The 27,523-nt window shown below is 38.3% G+C and overlaps 1 protein-coding gene across 2 annotated transcripts; it reads right to left on the bottom strand.

Annotated features, from left to right (window-relative positions):
- Positions 1–874: 874 nt before the first annotated feature.
- Positions 875–27,523, bottom strand: clip2 (CAP-GLY domain containing linker protein 2). Of its 2 annotated transcripts, XM_056746457.1 has the most exons (17): positions 27,020–27,523; positions 26,202–26,418; positions 19,252–19,769; positions 14,601–14,725; positions 13,034–13,247; positions 12,630–12,827; positions 12,406–12,509; positions 11,178–11,238; positions 7,827–7,877; positions 5,667–6,626; positions 5,101–5,158; positions 4,820–4,903; positions 4,339–4,495; positions 2,993–3,152; positions 2,463–2,651; positions 2,288–2,350; positions 875–2,153 (listed from the first exon to the last, which is right to left on the bottom strand). In XM_056746457.1, exons 2-17 carry the CDS (start codon positions 26,314–26,316, stop codon positions 2,142–2,144), a joined length of 3,069 nt encoding a protein of 1,022 aa, XP_056602435.1. In that variant the 5' UTR covers positions 26,317–26,418; positions 27,020–27,523; the 3' UTR covers positions 875–2,141. The 2 variants fall into 2 exon arrangements, with proteins under 2 accessions (XP_056602435.1, XP_056602436.1); XM_056746458.1 differs by lacking the exon at positions 7,827–7,877 and having other exon boundaries at positions 27,020–27,522.

The raw sequence follows: 27,523 nt of genomic DNA, 5'->3' as shown, positions 1-27,523 counted from the left end.
AAAATATGCATATTACATTTTGATAATTAATTAAATAAACAATGCATTCATTATTAAAAAAAATCAAAAACTATAACATTATAATTATATAGTTATACTTAAAACGCTCAATTGTGGGTTTTTGTAATACAATTTCATAAAATAAATTATAAATGTTGATGAAAATTGTATTCATGTGTTTATTTACCATCCATTATCGGATTAAAAACACTTCTAAAGCCCAAGTAAATTCACTTAATTAAGAACCCTTGAAATGTCTTTTATATTTAAATGTGTGCTGCAACTTTCATTGGTGCCATGAATTGGTTTATTTTATTTGTGTTATTTATATATTGACTTGTTCAATGTACACCAATCTTTGTAGAGCAGAAGCAGAATATTGCCCTCTGCTGTTGTTTCGGCACTCAACATCATTCGACTAACTGTAGCAAAGCATGTAGAAAGTGTATAAGAAAAACTCTGTAAATATCTTTACAATACAAATATGTAACACACATAAACAATATTTTTTGAGGGAGACATTTGTGTGAGTGAAATCTATGTGGAAAATTTGGATTTATGGGTCATTCACAGAATTTCACTTCATCTAAACTCATCAGAGTGAGGGAATGTTTGGAGGAGTTTTATTATGATTCTATGTTTACTGTCAAAGTTTCAATTCATTTAAACTCAACTTTCTTATGCCACTTCTTATATTTCTTATTGTATGATAAGATAGATAGAGCTACAGAATTACCCATGTTATATTGATCTTCAACCTCAAAACACTTAAATAAATTACTACAAATTACCAGAACTATTGGTACTGTAGCCACACAAAATAGAGGGCTATAGTTTAAGAACCAGTTGTAAATTTGTAACAAATAATACACTACAAGGTACAAAGATTTTATTAATGTTTAATTACTGATTTTTGGGAACCATTACAGCAAGTCTAGAGTGAAATGTTTCCCAACACATGAAATGCATCTTTTATCGATTCCAACAGCAATCAGAAGCAATTTCAACTGCAAATCTTGGGGCCAGCCCTATCAATTTCCCTTTGAGAGCAAATTATTTTTGCTTGTTATGACAATCACATTCATATAACGTTGATTTATGATCAAACCTTAGAGTCCTAATCCAATAATCCCTTTTGTCAAACGTGTTGCTTGAATGTTACATTGCATGTACGCAAAACATCCATTGACTAACAGCAATACAAGAGAAGCTAGATTTAAAATGATGGGCCTGTACCCATTATGAAATATGAGTGTTTGCATCAGCAAAATGTCACTTTAAGACCCTGGCAACTGAAAAAAGAAAATCAATGTCAAAGCTGTTAAATCCAACCAAAGCAACACTATCATGTAGTACCTTTAATTTTGGCAAAGATCATTTTGTCATGAATTACCATAAAGTGAACTAAAATATGGAAGTTTTACTAAAAGGCAACATGCATCGGATTTAAAAAACATTCAATGGAAGCGGTTTGCTCTTTGTTGATTTGATTTTAACTACAGGTTGGGTATTTGAACCGTCTGCTAATATTGTATTATGCATACATTACTTTACAATGTATAAAGTGGTTGCTGAATACTGTATAATTTGTACTCGTAAATGACAATAAAAACACAAATATGGGCAGGTATGGAATCCAGGAGCCTGACTTTTTATTAAGTTGTTTGCTACAGTATCTATGAAAAATGACAAGCCCAAGTCCTTCAAAGCCAAAGCTGGGAGTGGGAAAGAGTTTTTGATTATTCATAAATGACAAATAAATAAAACAGGTAAAAATTGAGGCCAGAATTGTTTCCTAAACAGCAACCGGTTACAAGCAACTGGGATTACAGCAGAATGTTGTTTTTCTGAGGATCTCGATCGAGTCTGTCCATCTCGGAGGTAGCTTACAGGGTCGGTGTCAGAAGTTGTATCGTGACCTTAAAAACCACTTCCTGTATGCTTTTTTAGCATCTCGAGCCATATTAGATATTCTTCATAATGTAGTTTCTGTTTCTTCATCGATATAGTTCTGGTGTTAACTGTAAAAAGAACATAAGATGTCCAGTGAAGCATTAGTCCAAAGGTCTAGGCATCAGATTGGCTTCTTCATCCATTCACCTCCATTCTTTCCTAACACGTGAAAATTTCTTTAGCCCTCGTCAGTGTTCTTCCTAAAACGAGAGTTTTGCAGAAACATCAAAATTTGAACACGTACATGTTTAACATCTTTCTTAAATGTAACATATAAGTCAAAGAAAAGTTAATGCTGTCTTCCATAAATGATTTTGAATGAAGAACTATTAACCTCTTGTTCGATGGACGTGTCGTCTTGATGGATTCCATTTGCTGAATTTGCACTAGCATGAGCCTGTGGAAAACAGATCAGATTCCACCGTAGTTTACAGGAGTCATAAAAGCAGTAAAAAAAAGTTTGATCGATGGTTGATATTTATAGCAGTAGTTTGATGCATGCTCTCTACCTGGTTTTTGTCTGGACGGGTGCGCATGGCTTGCACTAGCTGGTCCACGTGTTGGTTGTGCTCCAAAGCGTTCCTCAAAGCCTCTTCTGTGTTCAGCAGCCTCTGACGCAGACGGGCCACATCTGTATCTGAAGTGGACGGGTCCATCATAGAGTACCTCCGGTGGTCTGGGGACATCCTCTCTCGACCCTGAAACAATGATGTTGCATGAATAAACGCTGTTTAGATTGACAGCTAAGAAAAGTTAATACCATTATTGCTATTTTAGTTCAGGGAAGGAAATTAAGTTAATGGCCTAGTGGTAAATGTGCACGCTAAAAGACATTGAACTGTGACGCTCATATTGTAGAAAATGTGAGTATGAATCAAGCAACATTTTCAGATTGTTTCTTATCATTTCCTGACCTTTCTTTACCTTCCTCTACTAATAAAGACAACGTTATTGTAGAAGTCCCCAGAAACACCAGAATGCTAACATCTGTCACATAACAGCTTTTAATGGCTACAGAATGTGTCCTCATGTGTCTCACCAGCAGCAAAAGTTTCTCCCGCAGGGTTTTGATGTCGTCCTGTAGTTTCTGCTCCTTCATCCTCCACTCTGCCCTGTGGACTTCACGGCTAAGATCCCAATCCACTCCTGGAGAGTGACGAGGAGATTCCAGCAGCAACACCCGCAACTCATTCAGGCTCCTGATCCACAATCACATGCACAAAATAGTGAATTAAGTAGCTGTATTACAATGTTTTGTATACTGAATGTAACGGTGCGATGTAATAATCGAAGCAAGATTGGCCCAGGCAGTGGGGAAGATAAGGGCATGTGGACATACGTGGAAAAATATTGAAAGGCATTAGTCCTTTATTAAGGCATTTCAATAGAAGTAGGAAGTATGTTTAGACTTACTGAATGACTTTATCACTGGATCTACACTGCAAGCATGATGCGGATTGAGAGTGATCTAGGTTTGTTGTTCGGCAAAAGTGAAAATCAGGCGTGCTACCCATTTCTATGGAAAACTTTAGTGTCACTTATTTTTTGTTCAAAGTATTTCCCCCATTTTAGAATAAGAGTAAACCAATCAAAACTATGGAATGTAACTACGCGAATTACAGTATGTTACAGAAAATCCTATATACCGTAAATCAAAACTATGTTTTATTTTGTTACTTAGCTAATATCTGGTAACTAAGTCTTTTTGGGACACCATTGACTTCCACAGTAGTCTTTGGTCCTACTATGGGAGTCAATGGTGACTCAAAACGGCTTAGTTAATAACCTTAATTAAAATATCTTTATTTTTGTTCGGCATAATAAAAGAAATGTATACAGGTTTGTAACAACTGGAGGGTGAGCAAATAGTGACAAAATTTAGATTTTTGGGTGAACTATGACTTTAAAATAAAATAAAGACACTGTAATTCACAAAATACAATATTTTCTCATTAACAGCAAGATGTTCCCAATGTACAGTAGAATTCCCAAGACAGAGCCTAAAGCCTCTAACAGGAAGGAAAGCATTCATTGTTAGCATGTTGCATTGATCGAAAAGGCTAAAATGACATTTAGGCCAGAGCTTTAATCAGCGTAATTGCCTTCATTAAGTCAAATTGCTTTTGAGCGAAGTACATTCAGCTTTCATGTTGGTGTATCGACAATCCAGATGATGGTCGTCCATGACAGACATGAAATCTGGTGTATTCATTTCAAGTAGAAGTACACAAGGAAGAAAGCAGATCCCCGGAATGTACTTCATTAACCAAGACAATAAATAAGCACTAAAGTCAATTTCCAGATGGCCGGTGCTGTCATTACCATCTCGAGTGTTTAAAACCTCACTCGGACCCGTAATAAATCAAAAAGAGCTCTACTCTATACCTCTCTTTCTTCAGCAGCTCCTGGCTAATAATCACCAGCTGGCCAGATGCATCATGGGACTTCTTGGTCATGGACTCCAGATCCGTTTCTAAACGCACTTTCATATTTAAGAGTCCATCTGCTTTCTTCTCTCCCAGATGAACCTTGTCCTCCAAGGCTATACACAAAAGGTAGCATTTCATGTAAAGAGATACATGAGAAATATCACAACTGTTATAGACGGTTTCAGCAGCAACAACATAAACAAACATTCTGTGACCCAAACTTAACTTCCAGAAGACATCCGAAAACAAACAATAACTGTTGAGTAGTTTAAATTTAATATAAATAGTATGCAATTAAGTATTAATAATAAAAAATAAATATAAAATTAATTGTCATATATTTACAACCAAAATTCAGGCCAGGCACATGCATCCAATATTTTGATTTCTTTAATGTTTAACAAAACGTCAATGGCAGTGATCTTATGTTTAATTACCCGTTATTTGGGATTTTAGGGCATCAACTTGGGTTGTCAGAGTGGATACTTCTTTTTCCCTTTTGTTGAGTTTCTCTAGAGTTTCTAAAAGAAAATTGCAAGTCATTAGTTTGGAAGATTTCTACTAGACATGTATAACTACTGCATATTATAGAAAATGTTTAACATTGACCATTTCAGTTGAAGATTTATTTAATTTCTAAGTGTACCATCACACTATGAACAACTGTGATATTACGAGACAAAACATCAATTATCATTATTTTGTATGTAAACGCTACCTTCCATATTCTGTTTTAATTTAATCTTCTCTTCAGAGCTGTCGTTATTTTCTATCATCTGGATGGAGAGAAAACATTAAATGAATGCATTAAAAAGACAGAATAGTCAAAATGGTTGACCGCTAGTTAAGTTTTCTACAGGATTTTGAAATTTCTGTATTAAAAACAAGGTTTTGGGGTCAAATAATCATAGCATGGTATCAAATTCAGAACCTTCAGGGAAAAATAAAGTTCAGGTTCCTAGTATTATGTTAATTAGCTTATTAAAGGAATAGTTCACCCGAATGTAGGGATATAAGGATATATGTTGGGAAAGAACTGTTTGGTTACAAGCATTCTTCCAAATATATTTTTCTGTGTTCATCAGAACAAAGAAATGTATAAAGATTTTGTGGATGAGTAAATGAAGACAGAATTTTCAATTTTTTGGGTGAACTGTCCCTTCAAGTCCAGTAGTATCTTGATTCTTACAGCTTTCCTCTTCATCCCATTAGGATCTCTAGGCTGCACATAATTATTTCAGAATTTAATGTTTACAACATAAAAACAGGGTACTTGTCACATACATTAACATCCTTGGTGGTGTGATCGGCCTCTACAGCTTGGAGTCGGTTCTCACTGACCCTCAGCTTCTCCTGAAGAGAGAGGATCTCCGCCCGACTCTGAGCTTCAGCTTTCTGCAGAGCCTCATAGTCCACCATCTTCTTCTCAGCCAGCTCCAGTTCCTCTTTTAAAAGCTGACTGGCTCTTTCGCGCTCCTCATTGGACCTATCCAGCTCGCCGATCCTCACCTCGGTCTTTTGAAGCTTCTCGAAAACCTCTTTGAGTTCCACATTATGCTGGTTGCTCTTAGCTTCCACCTGGATCTTCCAGTTCTCCTCGCTCTCCTCAAGCTGATGTCTCAGTTCCTGAAGTCGGGCACATAGGTTTTCGCGTTCCTTGGTCAACACTGCGGCCGCGATCTCGTGTTTGGCCTTCAGGTTCTCCACTTCTAGCTGCCGCTCCATCTTTAGGCTCTCTAGGGCCGCTCTCATCTCAAGTGTGGTTCCTTCACCCTCACCTCCAGCGCTCTCAGCCTCTCCACGATCTCCCGTTAATGAGGCTTTCAGTTCCTCTAGGGCACGCCTATGGTCTCCAACCAAGGTGTCGAGCTTGTCTTTCCAGTTGTCCATCATATCAATGTTTTCACGTGTGGCCTGCTGAAGTCTCTGCTTCAGGTCAGAGATCTCCTGGCCCTGACGTTCTGTGGTGGCTTTAAGGCGTTCAACTTCCTTCTGGCTGCTAATCAGGGACGCCTCGTACCTCTCGCGCAGCTGGCTGCTCTCTTCGCGGTGTTCCCGGCCAGCAGAGAGCAGCTGTTCCCGCAAGACCAGAGTCTCCGAGCTCATGGCCGGTCCAGAGACATCTGTCGCCGGACCAGAGGAGCCTCTCTGCAGACGAGCCTGTAGCCCCTCGATCTCAGCTTTGCGTACGGCCAACTCCTCCTCTAACTGGATAACACGACTCTTCTCCTCAACTGTGGTTTGCTGGTGGATAGAAGAAAAGTCATTGAGTCTGGCATACTGTGTTTATATGCCAAAGCCTCCAGTTCGTGATATATGGGGGCAACTCTTAAAGGATTTAGTTATTACCGCAATGCTTCCACTGCTTTTGAATTAAAGCATGATTTTTAAATATAGATTTAAAATAAGACACACTTTATGGTTAGATCTAATGAGAAAATGTGATTTAAATAACAATCTAAGCTTTTAAATTAGGGCCACATGATTTATTACTGACCATTTCGTTTTTTTTAAGGGGAAAAACTGAGAAAATGTGATTCTTACTGTACAAAAATGCTAAATATTAGGATTTCCCTTTTTTGTATTTTTACATTCTGTTTTATAAAAAAAAACATTTAATGAATTGTCACAGTCATTAACGTAACACAATATTGCCCATCATCCTTTCTAATCATTCTTATTGTCTAAACTAAACAGAAAAGGTTTAGATTTTCTTTTTTGTATTTTTACATTATTTCCATATAAAAAACATTTAATATATTGTAATGCAAAAAATGTTCACTGTCATTACTGTAACAAAATAATTACCATCATCATTTCAAATCATTCTTTTTGAATTACAATTCAGCTTACTTTTTTACATCAGTATATCCATTAATCAAATATAGTATGCACTGTAAAATGTCCTTAGGAGTTGCCCGTAGAACTGGAGACTTGGACCCATAAGGCATTATAGGCGTGAAAGCATATAAAGCATTTTTCTTGCCCTGCAAACATTTCTGTAAATGACAATTTCGGCTCGTGCCGGTGCAAAAAAGGAAGATACAGTGCAACCTAAGACTACACCAGCATTCCCATAGAATAACAGATCAAGCATGCCCGCCTCAGTCTGTCCATCTAGAAGCAGCCAGGCATGAGATGGCAGCAAGTCCAAAGAAACGCACACACAGGCAGTCGCTACTAGAGTTTAAACTATGTTTAAAGAAAAGATCATAAGAATACAATATTAAGATTTCTTTTTTCCCCATTTAAAAGAGCACACCAAATGTTAGTTTTTGTGGAAAAATCATGAAAAATTTGATAGTCCCAAGAAAAGCATCATTAGATATTATTAGAGATCATACAGTAGCACTACGAGAATTTAAACACGCAGTCTCAAACCACAAGAGGAAAGCGACAGAGTGATTTCTAATGCTCATCTTTAGTTTACTCCCTTTATATCACCTTGATACTCTTGTCCAGCCTCACGGGGGTTGGCTGGATTCTGCCTCTGACCTGTTGATAAATGTGAAATCCTGATGATTAGAATGTGTGAAAGTGGTCACTAAGCGTTGCTATGGAAGTTGCTAGGGTGTTTTGGATGTTCATTTTGGTGTTGCTTTAGAAGTTGCTAGGAAGTTTACTGTGATCTTCGTGTTTGCTGTGAGATCTGTGTGCTTGCTTCGGTGTAGCTAGGTGGTTGCTAAAGCCTTCTGAGTGGTTGCTAGGATGTTTTGGATGGTTGCTAAGGTGTTGCTATGGAGTTGTTAAACTGTTGGCTAATGGCTCGTAAAAAGATCCGGATGTGTTTACTAGGGGTGTTACGGTACGTGTATTTGTACCGAACCGTCACGGGCAACATTCCAAATATAGTCGTCATTCCTATGCCCTCCTCTTTCGAAGATCAGAGACCTTGGAGTTTAGACTTAGAGTGAACAGGGCATTTGCGTGCCATTATGTAGATGTGTGGAATGCGCTTGGCAAAGAAAGCGAGGTAATTTCCTCATTATCTTCAGCTTGCATGTTCCCTTGAAAACGAAGCGTTGTGTCCATCAGCAATAGTCGCTGTATTAATGGCATAACTTAAGCATTGTAGTAGAGTAGGCGGGGCGAGACCGTGGTTCGAGTCCGGTGAGTAATTATGAATTAGCGCCAGCTGTGCACACACCGGCCTCGAATCACGTAGGAGATGGGAGCATATAAAAGGAACGAGCGACCGGACCGTCGAAGAGAGAGGACCGGGCCCGAACTTGTTTTACGTTTATATTTATATTTGTTGTTTATGTTTTGTTCGCCGGCGGTCGTCCGTGAGGGGCCGCCGGTTGTTATATTACTTTATTAAATGTTTAAATGTTTGCCGGTTCCCGCCTCCTTCCTTCCATTTTATTGAGATTTGTTACAAGCATAAAACCAAACTCTTCGCAAATAAACAATATATTTTATATTTTGAAAAGTTTGACATTTATAAGTATTTATATATTATAAGGCATATTTTAAAAACTTTTTAAAATATAAAAGTATGTTTAGTTGCAAACAGTTTTTACACTACAGTTAGGCCATTAAAACATAGACATCCGCTTACGGACAAAATGCTTCGTTGTCACAGGCAGTGCTCGAATTGAAGGGGGGTGGGGAGATCCGGGACACCCCATAAGGCATTAGGGACCCCCCTTAAGAAGTAAAAATCGACATTGGAGGGTTCCTCAGATATTTGTATTTAAGTAGAAATTATAAGGACAATTGTGATTAAAACATGCAATGGATGTCGTAAATTTTGTGAATTAATTATTTACAATAATTTTGATCAAGTTTGTCTATGGGCTAGTTGTCATGTCTCTTTAAATTTGAAACGCCCCGCCCCACGTCTAAAGACCGCTAAGCGCAGGACAGTGAAAGAAGCCTGTTCTTCGATGTAAGCCTGTTTTAAATATAATAGGATATAGTTATGCATATTATAATCAAATTTATTGTGTATTTTGTATCAATTGTATATTGCGAGACTAACCCCCACCAAAAAAACCCATAGGGGACCCCCATAAGACTTACGTTGCTTCCTTTGCCAAGTGCATTCCAAACGTCATAATACATAATAGTACATAAATGCCCTGTAAATTAGAGCAATAATAATAGTGATGCCATAGCTGCCACCACTTATCCTGAAATAAAACACAGGGAGACAGTTCTATTGCAACACCTTTAGATGCTAGAGGCTGTGTTTCAGCATAAAAAACTATTTCAAAACCAGTGCGAAACTTTGTATAGGTGAAGAAAAGGCAATCCTAAACTCCCCTGAGGTTCTCAGGCAGCAACAGAACACATGAAAGAAATACTCAGCAAATGAAAGTTGAAAGCGGTTTCTGGCTATTAAGAGCTGTGCCGTTCCACAGACACAGGCAAGGATCTCCAACACTCGGGGTTCACAACAATGCAATTACTCAATGGAGTCGTAAAAAATCCAATTATATCGACGATATGACTACAAAAGTGTGAATGAATCAATTTGATCTGAGCCAAGAACCTGAGAACACAAAAGAAGATATTTTGAAGAACGTTGGTCACCAAAATGACATTGTCCCCCATTGACATCCATTCTATGGACACAAAACCACTAAAATATTCCTCAAAATATCGTCTTTAAAAACACCTTTTTGTGTTAATACTGACATCAGGTCAACTGAGCATACAAGAGCACTGGGTGGATATTAAATGTGGTAAAGTCGAATGATGGAGATCCCGTGCCGGGCGAATCAAGCGCAAGCAGCGGAGCTCATAGACAAAAGGCTACACGGGAGCAGAGACAATAATGGGACAGGGAGAGATGGCTACAGGCTGGTGTATCTGATCTCCCTGCACAATTACCATCTTCTCCTCTAATTCTTTCTTGAGCCGCTCTGCTTTGGATTTTTCCAAATGCAGACTCTGCTCGAGCTGCCGAATACGAGCATGCTCCAGTTTGGTCTGAGTCTACAGAGAAAAACAGAGGGGCAGGTGTAAAGACAAAGGTAGGAAACAGAAAGAAAGAGAGAAACACTTATAGACAGGACGAAAAGATAAGCAAGTCTCGGCTAATACATCGAGCGTACTACTAAACTGTAAAGAAGTGCCAGTCAGGTTGTAAAGTTTGGAATTGTCACTTGCATTATTCAGTGATTCTGACCATGTGACTGCTGAGAATCTTTCGATGATACTGATAAGGAGTATTTGATCATACATTCAAATCTAGCATTTTAAAGAGATATAAACAGAAACGTGGCTGTAAGTACAGCTTGTTGTAGGGTTGTATACTTTCCTATAGATTGCTCGACAGAAGCAAGAGTAGAAAAAAACATGTGATGTATAACACAAGTTGAAAAAAGAACTAAAAGTAAAAGATATACTTTAGCACATCATTCATCTGTTTTAGGCATGTGATGTCATCAAAATGGTATTTTGTTTTAATTGCTTTATGGGGGTATACTGTATGAACATGTTATGGAATAACATTTTAAATCAGTTAAAAAAGCATCATCCTTAAAAATGTTGAATGTTTAAAATAAAAAGCGTATGAAGTAATCAACCGTTTCAAACAGATTTAAATATAAAAGAACGAAACATACATTCATCTATTAGCAGAAAAAGCACACATTCTCCAAAATGTCTTTTTCAGATCTATCATTTACCAAAACCATCAGTATTTAGTACTTTACACTTTCTTTTTGAGGATCTTAAAATTCTCCATATGCAGACTGATCTTGACATGTTTTGAAACATTTGTACAAATTATCCCCAGTGAAAGTTGTTTTTCAGAGTGTTTTGTTTAATAAAACAGACAGATACCTCCAGGTCTCCTTTGGTAATGGACTCTTCCTCAACTCTGAACTGAAGATCCTCCACCTTCCTGTCATGACACACAATGACCACCAGGTGTCAGAACATTCTTCAAATACAGGAGCAATCATTTAAAGGTGAGGCACATTTTTAGGCATGTTTTAGCATTTGACTTGACATCTAGCGTTAATTTATTCTGCGAAATGTAAACGTTAACGTATTAATTATTTTTGCCATTCTTTGTATAGTGTTACAATATATAATCACGCTCTTATTCATTTAATGGCCTTTAAAGTTTGAACCATTTAAGCGTGATTTGAAACAGCTGCTTTGACGCGTACAGTGTCGATAGACAGCTTCTAGCTGTGGCACAACCCAACGCGACAGAAGTCCCGTCTGGTGTATACAGTCACGGGCTAGAGGCCGCGTCAGTGAATCTCTTTCAGACAGCGCAGCAGTATTAAGTTCTCTTTCGTGCTTGAATGAACAGAAACATACAAGTTTATGTCAGAAAGCCCGTTTTGTCTAGCTTTTTCCTAAGCACAGATTTGAACGTCTTCGATAAAATCTCTTATATGGTCCGCATTCTTAAACCTGATGCTGTGACTTCTGTCACTAATGTTAATAAAAAACAATAGAAAAGAGGAATTCAAAGAGTTTTGTAGCTTTAATTCTGTATAATTTTTTTTATTAAAGAGCGTAAAGTGTTTGAGAAATATATTCAATATACATTTCCTACCTGTTGGACAAGTTAGCTTTTAATTATAATCTACTTCAATGTTGAACAGCTATAATTTGCAGTACTAATATCGTTAATAAAATGATGTTGTTCAAGAAATCTGTTGTTTCTACATTAATTTGTATATGAAAATGTAATATATGTTAAACATGAATGTTATGTGCGATTAATCGTGATTAATCACAAAAAATTGTGATTCATTTGATAATTTCTTTTATCGATTGACAGCACTAATGCAATATGCAAATAGAAACGATATTTTTATTGAAAATTAGGAACAAATATAGTCATTAGTTGACAGAATGAAACCAAAAATATAATTTTACATAAACACGCACAGTATCATAATTAGTAAATTCAGAAGGAAAAATTATAATTTTGAAATGGTCTTTTAATTTTTTCCGCTGCTGTATACACCTGTAATTCTGTGATCCTTTTTTGTATGTACAACACGAAGTGGAAAAACTTTATATAGCATAAAATACAAAGTAAAATAACCTTTTCTCTTCTTCAAGCTGATTGGCCAGTTCCATTTTTTCCTTCTGAGCAGTTGTCAGCAGGGCTCGAACTTGCTGAACGTTGCTCTCCGTTTCTGTTGCATACTGCATGAGGCAGTGAAAAAAAACATGTCACACACACTATAGTAGGACCAAGAATATGCTGTTAAATGGAGTGTATACGGTTTGTAACAGAATAAACTTGTTTATGTATGCGAGTCACACCTGCAGATGTCGGGCCTTTAGTGCCGCCAGCTCTTTTTCCACCTCACAGATGTGACTGGTTGCCTTGGCGACCTCGGCCCTCTCTAGGTCTCGCTCAGCCAGGAGCTGCTCTATGTGCTGCTGTTTCTCCTTCAGGGCCTCCTGCAGTGCTGTGGTCCCAGAGATCTTCCGTGCGTACCTCGACGATGTCTCGGTCAACTGCCAGTGGGAAAAGACCAAAACGTTTATACCTCTGAACAATTGTATGAGGTCTTGAGTACATTAACACATGTCAGGCTATATACACGGACATGAACAAGGTTTGGTTGCTCGTAAAAAATGCAAAACTTTAGCAGCAAATCTCGGAAAAAGAATGTTGATGTGATGCTTCATTTTGTTTCTTAATTTGACTGTCTGTCTCTCACCAGGCCTGTGCGGCTGGGTCTGCCCCCCACGCTGGAGGCCACAGAGCTGACAGAGCTGATGGAGGAGCTGGAGGGGCTGTGAGCCAGAGATGACACGCCCATCGCCATACGTTTGCTCTTCTTAGCCTTAGCTGGACTGGTGGACGGGAAGCCAATGCGGATCACTTTGTGGATTGGAGCAAAGAGGCCAAACTTGTGCGGACACTGGAAATATCTAGAGAGACAGAGATCAGAGACATGAAATGCAGTCTACACAAATATAGTATACAAAGTATACCAGTATACTTGGGCTGGGCGATGTGACGATGCTATCGTATGTCGCCGATGTCTCGCAAATATCCCGATGTTGATTACAGCAGACAGATACCAGACGATAATCGATAATAATGGAAAATATGCGTTTTAACATTATAATGCGTTATATTACCGTTCATATGCCCAGGCAGTCACAGTGACAGAATTTGGGAAACGATGTTTTGTTCGGTCAGTTGAATGTATTGCTGTTTTCTGCCATTCACTGCACAAGACAGACCAAGAGAAAGACGATCTGCTTCGGCAAAGCAAAACCTCACGCTCGCAGGGCTGTACCGGCAACATTTTTGGACTTCGTAAAAGCTATGGTTTATTTAAAGAAGTCACTGCAACACTGGTTTGTGCGCATGATGAGCCTGTGTGTGTGTGTGTGTGTGCACGCGTGCCTGTTTCTTTGGCACAAAGTACAGAACGAATTCCCTCCCGGTCCATATTGGCAGATTGATCAGCGTATGACATCAGTACCCTGATCATCTGCGCAACGTTGCACGAAGTCAAACAAACCTAATACTATCAGATATCGCGATGATTTTGAATTCAATTATAGATCTTTTTTTTTTTTAATACATCGCCCAGCCCTACAGTATACAGAGTATTAACAACAAACTTCTTCAAGTCAAACATAAAAATTGCAGCATCGCTAACATAGCCTTGTGTTGCTTTTCTTAGCATCTGAATTGAACATCTGAATTTTCATTTGAGATAAACCATATAATCCTTCCAATCCAGCCGTAAACCGCATGTCAACAAATAACCATGACGCTTTTTTCCTGTCCGGATACTCATCCATCGCTGTTCTTAAGTGAAAACACAAGGCTTTGCGTGAAAATTATTACATGCATTCTAATACTTAGCCCTGTCTAGACTAGACTTTCACTACAAAATGATTGTGGCCAAAATATTGTGTTGTATTATTTATATTATCATATGTGTAGTATTAATAAAATATCAATATAATTAGGCTTATTTATAACATGTCAATACTGGTATATTGTGACACTCCTAATTTCAGCAAATAATTACTGAACAATTACGAAAAACAAAGGAATTGAACTGTTGGTATGAAATGCACACATTTTGCCTGATAAGACCAGGAACATAATTCTTAACTAATTCTGATTATATGTGGACTTTACATGCATCACAATTGAGATTTATTGCAGTCGTGACTTTTAAAACGCAGAACCAATTGATCTCATTAGTGTTAAAGGCACTGTTAACAAAAGAACAGGTCAGTAGAAGACTAATGATGCACCTGGTTCCAGCTACAGCTCCATCGTTCTTTCCCAATGGCTCATCCAGCTCAACTCCGCACCACTCGCCCTTGGCAAAGTCAGTCTCCCCCACGTACCGCACCACTCCTGTTTTAGTGCCGCCAACCTAAAGAGAGAGCAGAGAAACATTTATGGTTAACAGTGGTAAAAGTTTACTGTGATAAACCTTTATTGTTGTGACTCATCTTCTACATTTAAAAGGTGCAAGATGACTTTATGGCTTTGTTTAGAAAGGAATACTACCATACTGAATAATGTGCTGTACACACTGTATACTACCTATGAATAAAAATGCCTCTGAAACAGAATTGATTATGCTGACATTTCATGTGGAAGGTGAAGTCAGCACATTGCATTGTGGGATATAGTGTTTCATGCAGTTTGCTCTGATTATACACTGCACATTTTGGAAAGAATATTGCATAGTGTGCTTTCGGCTTTACACATTTTTTAGACCACCTGTCATAATGAAGAGAAAATAAAAACTTCCTAACAACAACTTAATAGTCTTTTCACAGAAAATAAATTAAAACGTAATGTTCTGAATGGATAACAGATTCAATTCTCCCGTAAAAAAGCACGCGGCACGCCCACGCGGCAGAATGGAGAGCAGGAGAAGGAGCATGTGCAGACGTCACTTTCATTTGTGTGCAGGAGAGAGAGAGAGCATGTGTTCACGAAGTTCAGGTGTTTGTTTGTTCTCTGCATTTGGGTGATGAATGTTCTATAAAGGGTGGATATAACAATGGATTTGGAGATCGTTTGAAACTGATATATGGAGCCGTCCCAGCGCTAAAAGATGTCTGAAATGAACATCATGCGGAAAGTGAAAGTGATGTCTGTGTTTTGTTGACAATGTGCTTTAGTTCAGCCTGCCCCTCCCCCCCACACACTCCGTATGATTTCGGAAGTAATCGTACAGCTGTATCTATCTTTTATAAATGTGATCAAACTAAGTACTCTTCGAAGATACGAAGTATGCAATTAAAAATACGTTAGATACTTTTAATATTTTTTGTAAATCCAGATTGCCACATAGAAAACTCTATATGCCACAATTCAATGTGTTTTTCTTCACTTTCCATTGTGATGAATGTGTGATGAATGAAGCAATGTCAGGGACATCAATACGGCTTCACATGCTGTTATAATATTAGATAGCATACCACATTATTAGCCATAAACATACACCACTTGGTGCACCATCATTTAGAAGATCTCTCCAGAAGTGTTCCAGTTACTTTTGTTATTTAGGTTACAACGTCACCTGTAGTTCAACATCTAGAAAAGCAAACAAAAACACTAAACAGTCCCACTACATGTCAACAGCATCGCTGAAAATCAATGTGACACAAACATGCCAAAACTCTGCTGGTGCGGAGATATAAATGGGAATGACTGTCGTGCTGGTTTAACTGGCCTACATTCAGCCAAGCCAGCAATGGGAGGAACAAAAACGAGAGATCACGCAAACTAATCACTTTTCATTCAGTAAGCCCTGATGGCAGTGCTACACATATTTCACGCATTAAGCGTGCAACACAAACAAACATCTCTCTGTAAATTCAGATTCTTGGACAATCATGCTGGTCAAACAATGAAAACAGCGCTCCGCTTCCAAGCAGGTCACATTTACAGCTTTACAGCTAAATTACATAAAGCATCACATACAGGAACACAGAATGAATACGACTCTCAAGGGCAGAAGGTTTACAGACACTATTTGAGATTTAGGGATCTCTTCCAGTAAAACCATTTCTTTGTTATGCCCTAAAACCGTACACCATGTTTTACGACCCAACATGCTATCTGGGTGAAATCTTGAAGAAATGTCTAAAGAGACGTTATTATAGAGGGGGGGGGGGGAATCTATGTAATATTATAATAAAGACATCATATTTTTTCCACCATATAGAAAACCACAATATGAACTCTATATTTAAATAATTACTCCATGTTGTCAGCATTTCACAAAAAGAGGGTTTCAACCCGACAGCGAGGATATATTCAGCCAGCCGCATCACTTCCTGCCGCCACAGAGCGGGTCTGTGTTTGTGTGGTTGACCGACGTGGCAGATGAGCTTCATTCTATACTCTAGTGTGGATAGGACAAACATACTAGAAGGAACAATCCAGTCATACAGTGTCTTTACCACATTCAGATTTGTGTCTTTACCACATTTAGGAACAGCTCCCGTTGAAAATAATAACTCCATTTACTAACAATCCTTCTGGGTGTTAAAAGAACTACGAATGTTCAGTAGCAGAATAAAGGATTCCAGCAGAGATGAGAGGTCAGGAGAAAGCTGACTCTCTCAATATCTCTCACTCGCAACACTGCATATCCACCATCAGTCAGCATAAACCTCAACTTGGCAGTGATTTAATCCACCTTCCTGTTCCTCTGACGGACCGGCTCAGCTGACGGAGGCACATTCAGCGCAAAGACTATGAGCACACAAAAGGCTACAACTGCAACACGTACTCAATGCCCCTACTAAGGCTTGACTTGTTTACCCTGAGACGGTTAGGCAAGAGGTACAAAAAGAGGATGAGAGAGAAATAGAAAGACCTTTAATTCAAACCAAAATTACAGAGCAAGGGATTTTTAGGTAAATCAGCAATCTACTGCGAGACAATCTTGTTTGGATAGGAACGTCTGTGTTTGGGTACAGTTTATGCTGTATATGGGGTTTGAGACTGATACTGTAAATACAGCTACATTTCTTGGTCTTCTAAAATGGACAAATTCATTATTGATTAAAACCTTTATAGCAATTTCATGGTTAAAATAACAGTTGATAGTACTCACAGATCATAGAATAAGGTAATAGTGTTCCCTGGCTTAAATTTTGGATTTTTTAAATATTTTTACAGAAGCAAGACCAACATCATTAGTGATAATATTCAAAATTTGGTTGATTTGACATGGAATGACCCAATAACATGAGATGATCAGGCACAGCCCAAAGGATAGTTAACCAAAAAATACAAATTCTTTAACCTACCCTCATGTCATTCCATGACTTTCTTTCTTCTGCAGAACACTAAAAGATACTTAGAACAATGTTGATAACCAAATAACACTGGACCCAATTGCCTTCCATTGTATGGACACAAATTCACTACTCAAAGTATTGTTTGTGTCCCATAGAAGAAAGAGTAAAGCACACGTTTTGACAACATGAAGGTGACATTTTTTTAAAGATTGACCTTTTAAATATTACTGGAAAAGGTTATTAAAAATTGTGCAAAAATGGTGGCCCGTTACAAAACATATTATACAAAAAATAAATGTATTTACAAAAATGTTTGCAGTAAGAAAATATCCATGGACCCATTATGCATCTGTAACAACTGCTATAATGTGCTAGATCAATAAACATACACTGAAGCATAATATATTGTAGTATAAGCATAACACTAAAAAAGCAAATATGTGTCCATATGACTTTGAAAGGTCCTTTATGCAGTAAGCACCGTCGTGGTAATATAATACTGTTGTTAGGAATGAAAAGTGAGGAATTGAGTAAGGAAGGACACACATGTCAAATGCAGTTTACCTAAATCCTAGCCTGTATTATAACATCAAACATGTGAGCTTCAGAACAAAATCAATATTTAATGCATCATTGCTGGGTGAATGAATCGACAGACTGGTAACCCCTAAATGAAATGGTGAAATGTTTGCACTGTTGAGTGCTGGTTCACTTAAAGAAAATACAAGCAAAGATCTATAGACTTAGTATCTGTGGCATGTTGTCGATTACAAGGGTCAATATTCTTTACTCTTCCCCAGTTAAAAGAAAAATGCGGTTACAGTAATTGAATCCTCAAATATTGTATTGTGCTTAACCCTTTCAAATCAAAACAACCTAAGTGTCACTGATATATATACACCAAAATAAGTACAGCATTCCTGTAGGTAAGCCGGTAGTACATAACCCTATCCACGCCAAACTCATGGGTTTAATTTTCATTGAATGCACCTAAAGACATTTATGTTGACTACACCATATCACTGATTATTAATAATAGGCGAGAAAGAGAGGTCTCTTTAAAACAGAAATATGTGCATTACAAATAATTGTGTGCCTGTACAAGCGTCGCTGGACAAGCCAATCAGGAGTCATATGGGATTGGAGCGGACAGTCAAGTAGATGGCCGAGATCAATGGTTGATGGTTTATGGAGTGGTAATCCCATTTGATTAAGAATATTGACTACTTGAGAAGCTTAAAGGCTGGGCAGTACTAAATGGAAAGCAATTTGACCTAAAGCCAATCAACCCTATAGTCATGCCTCGGGCAGCATCTATTACCTTAATATAAGAAGTTAACAGAAGGTAAGCTATACATCCGTCTTCCATAGGCAGCCTTTGGACTTCAGAATGGGTCTGGCACATATTACAGTTTATTCTTGCCAAGAATTACCCCATCGGTTGGACAGAGTCATTACACAACCAACATGTAAAGTAACTAGCCACAGTTCACTTTTTAGATGACCTTTAGGGTCGGTAAATTGGAAATCAATAATACCACAATAATGCTTCATTACGGTAGTCGGTAGAAAAAAATTCTTGCTGTTTGTATTTCCACTGATTTATAAAACTCACTGTCACTTAAATACTCACCAGCACTCGATCCCCAACCTTAAGGTCCTTCTCTCCACCCTTCTTCACAGATCCACTGTCAGACATGTTGGATCCGGACTCGTTGCCTGTCTTGACAGAGCTGTTGAGCATGCCTTCTCTTAGCGGCATGACCACGCGCTGACCGGATGCTACGGGACCACCCTGCAGCTGCACGTTCTGCTGTTGCTCGTCACCACCGTCTCCGATGAGTTGCCGGGTCAGCTTGGAGGGCCTGGTAAAGATGCCCTGTAAGGCCTGGCACTCAAAATAACGCACCCCGTTGACAGAGCCATCGTTCTTCCCGACCAGGTCATTCAGCACAACTCCTGCCCATTGTCCAGGGGAAAACTGGGTCTCCCCGAGATAGGCAATGACTCCTGGTTTGACTCCGTTCACCCAGACGCGTTCACCAAGCACAAAGTCCCCGGCCACCTCATCACCCACCTCGGATGCTTTAGAGCTGGATTTGTCTGAAGTGTTGCTGCTGGGGGTGGGAGTGGTCTGCTTGTGTGGGCAACCTGGGGACAGAAAGAGGGATTGATTCAATACCAGAATGAGATTAACTAAGGGTTAAAAAAGCTGGTAGTAGGCTTTGTTGTCCATGTTGGTGTTATTATTATAACATGATTGTTTGACCAAATACCATTGTAGAGTGTTAGTTATTTTTGCAAACAAGACTGACATCCAGATAAAAACTTTTATATTAAAAAAATCATGAACTGACAAAAACTAAAATGTTAAAATAAATAAAAAACCTTTATAAAAATAAATATACAAAAAAACTAAAATATTATAAAGTAATTTATATTTAAGTTTTTTTTTAATATTATGCTTTTTTACCATTCCTCATCAAATTAATCTTTTATCAATCTTTGACATCAAGCTGACGTCGCATTTTCCATCTACATATCGATAGCTACCTGTATCTAAAACTTAAACTAAAGTATACAAAAACTAAGTTTTTATACTAGAAATTTCTATACTAAACGTGACATTTATGAGGCGTGTTCATTTTTCTCATGGGCTGCCATTAAACCGTATTACACTCCTGCTCACCATTATTGGCACCCTTGGTAAATATAAGCAAGGAAGGCTGTAAAAATAAATCTTCATTGTTTGAAGTGGGGGGAATATCACATAAGTAAAAATTCTTCCATATATGTTGGCGACAATTATTGGCACCCTTGTATTTAATTCACCCCGTAAACTTAATTTATAAGAAAATCAGCTCTGAGTGTTTTCTTTTCAGTGTGATGAGGTTTGAGATTACATTGAGTGACATCTAGGTCCATTCTTCCATAAAGAATTTCTCCAGATCCTTCAAATGTTGGTCCTTCCTCTTTTTCGGTTCATATCACTCATTTTCTATAGGGTTCGGGTCAGGGAACTGGGATGGCTATGGCAGGATCATGATTTTGTGTTCAGTCACCCATTTTTTATTGATGTTGATGTTTATTTTGAACCAATGTGCTGATGGAAGATCTCACTACGACCCATTAGAATATTTCTAGCAGAGCAAGTCAGGTTTGGATTTTTTTACTTGTTGGTATTTGGTATAAAACATGATGACATGTATCTGAACAAAATGTCCAGAACCTCTGGTATAAAAAAAGGTTCACAACAATAAAGATCTGGTGACATATTTAACTGTGGACATGGGGCATTCTTTTATCCCTGTGTGCACCAAACTTATCTTGTGTTATTGCTGCAAGAGAAGAAGATTTGTTTCTTGAACAGTGTCCAAGACAACTTGTGGTTGTTTGGAGCAGTTTTCCTCCAATTTTATTAAATGCTTTCTGGCCCCAAAATTCAACTGATTACTGCAATTTTCCATCTGTGCTCTTTGAAGAGTCTTTGGGCACTTAAATTCTTCTCCTAGTTGTGAATTGAGACAATATAGACATATTCTTTGGTTTTATCCATTGTGATAAATGATTAAGGGGGGTTGGGCATGGTGTTACTAATATTTATTCTCCTGTGCAACAAGAAGTCATTACTGGACAACGTCATGTTTCTAGTCACCTTGGTGTGCTAAGAAAATGTAAATCTCAACGGGAATATACTTAGTAGGTATTTTACTCATAATAATTTCTAGGGGTGCCAGTAATTGTGGCCAGGGTGAACTAGAGAAAAAATTCTTCATTTGATATTTCCCCTCTTCAAATTGTTTTACTTTAATGAAATGTTGGAATATTGTATATTTTTTAAATAAAAGATCAAAATGAGAAAAATGCAGATTTATTTTTACAGCCTTCTTTGCTCATATTTACCAAGGGTGCCAATAATGGTGAGCAGGACTGTATGTATATATTAGGACTATATCTGTATTTTGTAACCAACCAACCACCCGATCTTCAAATGTCACCACTTGAAACTACCTAGAGAGGTCTACCAATTTTACAAGTTAGCCCCTCATGCCCATACTGCTCCACCAGCTAGTTAAGTCTATCTTGAAAATAAATAGCATTGTATTTCAGTGTTGACTGGTGGTGATACCTGTGCGTTTCATTTTTGAGTAATATAAAAGCTGACATCACAGATGACATCAGAAAACCTAAACTGTTTGTGTTCACTATACTCATAGCATCTGTTGCCAGCACTTGCTACCCAGCTCATTGAACACGCTGCTCATGTCTGGATGTCACCGCAGCGTTTGTGCGAGACTGCACATCACTTTAATTCCTCACCATATATAGGTCAGTGTGATTTGCCATGACACAGTTTACGAACCCGGGTGTTCTGCACATTTGCCGTACCCCTGTGATGCAATAAGGATTTGTGAGCGACACGGATCAATTATCATGTACTCTGAGAGCCTCTCATACCATAGTGTTTGTGTTGTGGTATTGATGCCGGGATGCACTCTGGTTTGGGGGAAGGGGATAATGACCGCTTTTGTCTCCAAATTGCTCCAGCATGCTCTTTGACTGATAGAGATGGTGGTTGAGGATCTCTGATGTGAAATAAATTCTGGGTTCCTTCTCTGTCAAAATACATACTGATGTAATTTGATGTTGTTTGGTAAACAACAGTTAACAGTATGTTGGTGAGCCGACAGACGGTCTGTGTTGCGAGTTCTGGCTGGTATTCTGCTTACATTGAGGTCAGTAGTTTACCACACAGGCGGCAGTGTGAACGCCAGATTAGACGGAAATATACAAACAAACTTTTCCGTGGCGGAAAACACTTACAGGAACATTTGAGGAGAACAATGTAGTGAAGCTGAAAGAACCAGCATCACTAGAGCTGCCATACAAATAGTGTAGGATGATACCAGACGCTATTCAATATTTACATTTGTATATAGCAGATGCAGTCATCCGAAGACAACAAAAAAACAATGCAAAGCATTTTAACAGCTTTGTCAATGTACCGAGGATTTGGTTTACTGAACACAAGCACCCCAAAAGTGCCAAATTCGGAGTAAAAATCATTTCTGACCAAATGAATAAATGTTAATATTACGTTATTGACCGGTGGCTTTAGGAAATGATGAATAACGATTAATAATTTCCCCTTTATGCCACTTTCTATTCAGAAGGACACTAGTATATAGGAAAGAGATGGTTGGGAACAGGATTGGAAAGGTTGCAAGTAAGACTTGATCTCATGGTGCCCAATTTTTTTATTAGTTTATAACAATCCAAAATATCCAGCAGATTTTAAGGTAGCAGTGTAGCACACTGAGCATAGTAAACCTAAGCATAGGAAGTGTGTCTGTATGCGTACATGTCCTGCGACACAAGAGTGAAGCACATGGACACTACGCTGTGTTACAGAAAATTGGGCCCATTCAGGAAGTCCCGGCCCATCGCAGCCCTTCAGCTGAAGCTCGGGTGCATTGTTTGCCCAAGGGGCTGCGTTGCTACGGTAACAGCAGATCAGACAGGAAAAAAGGAAAAAGGAGTGATGCAGGAAGAAGAGAAGAACACAGGCCTCACTTCACAATTGTGCCCGCACTCCTCCCCACCATCTGAATCCCACCATTCAGCAACAGAGACTAACACAATGACCCCAGCTCAGCCTTTAACCATCCCCTCCACACACAAGCAAACGCACGCACACTTCTGTCCTCTGCGTGTTAAAGGGAAAGGCACGTTATAAATTGGAATTATAAATTTGGACAAAAGTTTATTTAAAGAACTTTAATAGATTGTTAATTAATCATTGGTGCCATGAATTTGAAAATAAGAACATTAGCAACATATTTTTGGAGCTAAATTGTTTTAATAAATGTCAGGCCTGATTTTACAATAAAAACTTCACACTATTGCTTCCAGCAATGAACTGCTGACTTAGAAAGGTTGTGGTCATTGTGATCACTTCATTGTTTAGTGTACGTGATGACATTAAAAACATTTTAGCTAGGGAGAGAAGGGGAGAGTGGGGTAACATAACCCGCTTTTTCCATATGCTGTGTCTTAGAAAATAAAAAGATCATTATCTTAATTTCAAGGCGTCTGAGTGTAAACGCTTCATATTTTAGGAATGGGTATTGCAGTATTGCAAATTTAATCCACTGCTTTAACCTACCCAACATAAGTTATTAAGATGAGCCAAATGGGGCACTTTGATTAATTAAATATACAAAACAACGGAGTTCTGATGGATTATCTGTTTAAAACGTCCTGCAAGTGCTAGCGTATTACATAACTGCATCCGTGCATAACTATCACAATATTATACTGAAATATTATTTTACACCCAAAGAAACAACGGTAACAAAGTTAATGACTCTCTGTGGCTCAATTTTCCATAGACACATTTTTTCTTGCACCACAGCCATTAACCATTTACAAAAAGAAGCACCTAGCCTATTGCTTACAGGCTAATATTGTGCAGATCAAAGCATGTGGATGTCTTCACCAAATTATAATCACTAAAAGATCACCAAGATGCATGACATCTGGATTGGAATGAGTTTCATGAAGAGCTAGAGAAAATATGAAGATTTATACTGAATAAGAATAAAAAATACTATTTCAGCATAAAATATAAGAATAGTCTTCAAAAACACCCACGTCGATATAAATTTTAATGCGATTGGAATAAAAGAATTTTACCTGCAAAACGATAAATCTTCTTAAATAAAATGTGGATAAAAAAATCTCAGACTTTCATATAAGGTTAAAATAAGCTGAAAAATTTCTGAAACAAGTAAAATGTTCCACATACAAACAATATGCATAATGTGAACAGAAGACTAAAATTAACGCTAGTGCATCTTTTGCTAGTAACAGAGACAATTAAGTGTTAAGAGCCGAGCATTCAACACATTATTATAGTGGTGTGACATTTCAAAAAGAACAGACTACCACATTTGACAAGTTTATAAATATCAAGTCCTGTTTTTTTTTTGTTCAATGTAAAACAAGAACTATTAGTAGAGTTAAAACGATATAAAGAGAGTAAATTGACTGGAAGCGCGCCTTATTTTTACACTCACTTACTTTACAGACTTCACTTCCTGTATGCATGTTTTACGAACAAAGCATTCCACAGTCTGCTTGAACTGTGACACCCTTCTGGGTGACATACAAACTAATGTAAATAACGTGGTCTGTGGCTGGATGCGAGGTAAGCCACGTCAGTGAGGCATGGATTAGCTCTCTGCGATTTATGTAACTGACATGTGTGTCACCGGTGTCAAGGTCTTATAATCGGAGAGATAAGTATACTTAACCACAACCAAAGTGTCAAGAATTAAATCAATCTGCACAATATGATTTTCACCCTGTGACTTCTGCAAGTGCACAGTACACACAACGCCATGAACATCATGACACATATTTATCACCTTTATGTCATTAAAAAACATTTTTGTGGAACAAATATACAATATCTGCATACAGAATCTTAAAAGCATTTTCTCTACAAAAGGGCATAGTGACCATGTCTGCCAGCTTCAAAAAGCCAAGAAAAACATGAAAGTGCCCCAGAAAACTTATGTATTACATTCCAAGTCTTCTAAAGTCATGTGCTTGCTCCTTGTCAAAGAGAGGCAGAAATGTCTATCCTTATTGAACAAAAGTTGGTTCTAGTCTGTGTTGTAAGCAAACATGATTTGCAATACAGTATTAATATGTGATACACTGTCGTAATCCTTTTTAATTTGTTTGGAGCCTGACAGACGTGCCTGCTATAAAACTGCTATTGTATGGAAAGTAGCTCTATGACAGTTTTCAAATCTTATCCTTTTGCACACCACAGAATTAAAAACAACATGCTGCTATCCACTGATAACAGCTAAAACTTCCTTAAGTGTATCATGGCACTACCACAGTTCCTTACTAAAGTTATGTGGTATCACCATGGTACCGAATGATCACCAGATGAGCACAAATGATTGTCACTTATAATGTGGAAATATTTGTGGAAAAACCAAATCTATTACAATTGTGTCATGGTAAGCGCCACCAAAAGCTCTGTAAGACAAAAGTTGTTCCATTACACTAAAAACGGCAAAGTTTACACTTTCACTGACCCTCATAAATTCATTTATTTCGTATTTTGCCTAATTCCCAAATCTTTTTAAATCTATTTACTGTCTCAGTTATTTCTCCTAGACTTCAATGAGATAACATTGAGAGAAAATGGAAACTTCCAACTCTCCTGCGTCTGAGAATTATCTCCTGAGAACAAAACCCAGAAATCTCAAATCATACAAATGTTCTCATTACATTTTTAGAAAAGATCTCAACCATGTCAGGTTTGCCGTCAATCAAAGCAAATATTGATGAACATTTCATAAACGCATTTTTTACAAGATTTGTCCAAATTTCGATTGTTTTACTTGTACAATCTACTACTCTATACCGTGTTTAAATCGATAGTGCAAATTATCACCCCAACCCCAAAATGTTTCTCTCTAAGCCTATGGGTAATGTGATAAAGGTATCATTACATTCACATGGTTTGGAGGCCAGCAAGGCCCAGAAGAGCGGACTTACTGTCTTTCTGAGCTGCGGGGCTAGTCGATGGGGCAGCGGTGGTCCGTCCAACTGGACTGGCGTGTTTGGGACCCCTGCCTGGGATCTTCAAGCCACTGGACTTCAGCACGTTCATTATGTCCACTGGTGAAACGTCAAGTTTCGCAGCTATTAAGGGTTCTTGTTGAGCCACTAAATGTGAGGATGACGAATTTCTCTCTCCATTTCACCTGCAGGACTGAAGACAGACAAAATATGCAAAGTAAATATAGGGCGGATATTACATAGGCCATTGAATACAGATGTACACCATGGATGGTCTTAACAAGTTAATAAAGACAGAACGGGCGATAATGTGATGCTTTAGGGCAAAGCAGGACCCTCAAATCACATACTATCACTTTGATCGGTTTGTATCATGGAAACAATATAATGGACACCATTCCTAAATCGTTTAATACGACGCATATGACAATCAGTGAGACGAAATACAAGCATCTCGAATGATAACTTAATAATTTAATAACAATTTCTCATATTCTAGCAGGATCTGTGAAATAGACACGCTATCCACTGATGTCGGCGTCACTGTTACTATCATTACAGCACTAAAATAAGCTCATTATTAGAAGAAATTAATTTCAATTCAACAGACATACAATAATGCAACAAAAAGCATATGATATAAGCTAAATGAGGCGGAAGTGTGGTATGATGGGTCACTATTGAGCCGTTGACTCCGCCGGTCTTTTGTTTTGGCTCTTCACTGCGGCGCGCTCGAGACTACCGTCTTCACATGCCCCTGTCAGGCGACACAAACACACAAACATCACCATTACCTTATAAAGTACAAATCCTGTGGAATATAAAGACGAACTTTAGATGTTCTGTACAAGGATGGCTCCGTCGGCTTCCCCCGGCATGAGATTTGTCAGCGTCTGCCACTCCCTTCAGCCGCTCTCTCTGTCTCTCTCTCACACACGCGGATGGGGAAACATGGATGCTGAGCTGAAGAAGCCGGAGTGGGGCGGGATGCGAGGCACACAGACACCGGCTCAGTTTTGGAAAGCTGTTTTACAAATCCGAAGTCCTCGTGTCCCTGGAAATTCGCCTACTTTGCTCGAGAAATGGCCTCAAAGTGTGTCAGTGGAACATTTTTATTTTTCGGAATAGATGAGGGTCGTTACGGGAGTGGTTTGGGCAGCGCATTTTACTATCACAGGAGGAGACTCCATTATACCCTTGTTAAGGAGTGGGGAAGTTGTCTAATAAAACAACGAAACAAGATGCTAATTAAAGCAGAATTTTTCACATAATTTTGTTTAGTTTTCTCTACCGCCGAC

Source organism: Triplophysa dalaica, chromosome 4, assembly GCF_015846415.1.
Source record: "Triplophysa dalaica isolate WHDGS20190420 chromosome 4, ASM1584641v1, whole genome shotgun sequence".
NCBI classification, from domain to species: Eukaryota; Metazoa; Chordata; class Actinopteri; order Cypriniformes; family Nemacheilidae; genus Triplophysa; species Triplophysa dalaica.
The sequence above is the reverse complement of the archived record's forward strand: the minus strand, read 5'-3'. Positions and strand labels throughout refer to the sequence as shown.